We start from the raw sequence: 2,402 nt of genomic DNA on the forward strand, positions 1-2,402 counted from the left end.
CGCTCCACAACTCCATTCTGTTGAGGTGAGTAGGGAGCTGTCAAGTGGCGTTTGATGCCATGCTTATCACAATAATTTTGAAACTCATAAGAGATAAACTCGCCTCCTCTATCTGTCCTCAAAGTCTTAAGCTCAAACTGTGTTTCTTGCTCGGCAAGTACTCGAAATTTTTTAAACTTCTCAAAGGCTTCACTCTTTTCACCTAATAGTATCGTCCACATGTAACGAGTGTGATCATCAACAAGAACGAACACATATCTCTTGTGTGCTGGTGTTGCTGGTGTGATAGGCCCACAAAGGTCACCATGGATGAGTTCAAGCGGATCACTTGCTCTATAAGATGTTGCTTGTGGATATGATCGTCTGGTTTGCTTTCCAAGTAGACAGGAGACGCATGTTTCCTTACTCACTTCAATATTAGGAATTCCAACAACGAAGTCTTTATTGATCATCATCTTCATTGTCTCCTTGTTAAGGTGGCCCAAGCGTGCGTGCCACTTTGACGACTCCGTAGTTGAGGTTATCTGAAGGCACCTCACATGATCAACTTCAAGATTGACCTTGTATAAGCGGTTCTTTGACCTTGTTGTTTTTACCATCAATTGCCCCATACGGTCAAAGAGAGTCAGAGTATTATCTTTCATGCGTACCTCACAACCAACCTCAGTAGCTTGACCTAAGCTCACAATATTTCTCTTAAGACCCGATATATAATAGACGTTCTTCAAGATTTTCTTCTCACCACCTTTGAATATAAAACGAACCGCGCCTTTTCCTTTAATATCAATTCTTGAGTCATCGCCAAATCGAACTAAACCTGTAATGGTCTCATCTAAATCGCAGAAGAACAGTCGATTTCCGCTCATGTGATTACTGGCTCCGTTGTCTAGGTACCATACATTCCTTGTGTCTGCTTCAGTCTCAAACATATTTGGATTCACTTTCTGTTCATTGAGATAAACCACCTCATTCATCATTAACTCATCAGCTACTTGAGTATCTTCATCCTTCTTTTCTATTGTTTCTTGAAGTTTCAACTCCTTATCAGGACAATCAGAGGCATAGTGGCCCTGTTTCTCACATTGGAAGCATTTATGTGGGAGAGGTCTCTTCCTCGTCCTTGTTTGTATGCTTCCTTCTGGCTATGATACGTGCCAGAGCGGCCACGGCCTCTTCCTCTCCAGTTAGAGCGACCACCACGTCCTCTTCCTCTGCCATAGCCACCGCCGTAACCTTCCTGATATGAGTCTGCATTTGTATACATCAGTTTGGTTTCCTCATCATGCGATTCCTCATCTTCCTCAGCTACTCTTTCCTCATAAGCTTTTAACCTTCCAACAATATCCTCAAAACTAGTTGTATTACGATCCAAGACCTGCTCAAGAGAGGCAACCATGTGAATATATTTCCTTCTAGGCAAGCTTTTAAGAAATTTCTTCACAAGCTTTGGTTCCTCTATCATCTCTCCTAATGAAGCTGATTTTGAAGATATCTCGGATAGCTTTCCAACAAATACATCAATTGTATCTCCATCTTTCATCTTAAGCCGGTCAAACTCTGCCATCAAGGTTTGTAGTCTAGCTTCACGCACTCTTTCAGCTCCAACATGCCGCGCTTTGATCGCTTCCCATACGGCTTTAGATGTATCCAACTCTCCGACTTGCAAAGTTAACGCCTCTGGTATAGATTGAAACAACAACGCAATAGCCAAGTTATTCTTATCTTCAGATTTATTTCCTGGTTCGATAGTTTCCCACACCTTGTTAACTTTCAATGCTATCTTCATCCTCATAGCCCATACGGTGTAATTCGAAGAAGAGAGCATCGGAAGTTTGATGGAAGAAGATCCATTATCTTTGCCTTTGGTGCTGATCTCAGGGTCATCTTTCACGTCGCTCATGTTCTTTTGTTAAGATTGATGTGTGGCTCTGATACCAAATATAGAATCACAAGCAATCTCAACAAACTCAAATCTTCTTATTAATCAACTCTCAATGCTTTAGAAAAGTATCTCAAAAACTAAAGCCTCAAATCACAATTCTCAAACTCACAGCTAATGTCAAACACACGACATTGCTTTTATAGATAACTCATAACTCCTATTCCTAATAGTAATCACAATATGATCCTTATCTCTAAAGTTCATAATCTAAGTAGGAATAGGTTTACTTGGGCCTTAAGCTTTCTTCAATCTTACTCCAACACTATCTAGGAAAGTTTTCTTTATCGAGATAAATATCTAGGAAAGTTTTCTTCAACTAATATTTCGCCACCCATCGCCACCTTCTTTCTCTTGCTATTATCGCTTGGCGACTCTTGTCGTCCGACTAGCGGATCTGTGTTTCCCTAGAATTTTTTTTGTAGTGTTCTTCAACTCAAAGCAGAGCTTTGCGTCATTTTCT

At 40.7% G+C, this 2,402-nt stretch overlaps 1 protein-coding gene across 1 annotated transcript; it reads right to left on the minus strand.

Moving 5' to 3' along the window:
• Positions 1–1,033: 1,033 nt before the first annotated feature.
• On the minus strand, positions 1,034–1,900 carry LOC106433140. The gene has a single exon (XM_013873985.2). It carries the CDS (start codon positions 1,898–1,900, stop codon positions 1,034–1,036), a length of 867 nt encoding a protein of 288 aa, XP_013729439.2.
• Between the last annotated feature and the right edge of the window lie 502 nt (positions 1,901–2,402).

This window comes from Brassica napus, chromosome A8 (assembly GCF_020379485.1).
Source record: "Brassica napus cultivar Da-Ae chromosome A8, Da-Ae, whole genome shotgun sequence".
Taxonomy (NCBI): Eukaryota; Viridiplantae; Streptophyta; class Magnoliopsida; order Brassicales; family Brassicaceae; genus Brassica; species Brassica napus.

What these genes read in the sequence shown, in the direction of transcription:
- LOC106433140 (XM_013873985.2), bottom strand. Translation starts at nt 1,900, where the DNA reads ATGAGCGACGTGAAAGATGACCCTGAGATCAGCACCAAAGGCAAAGAT.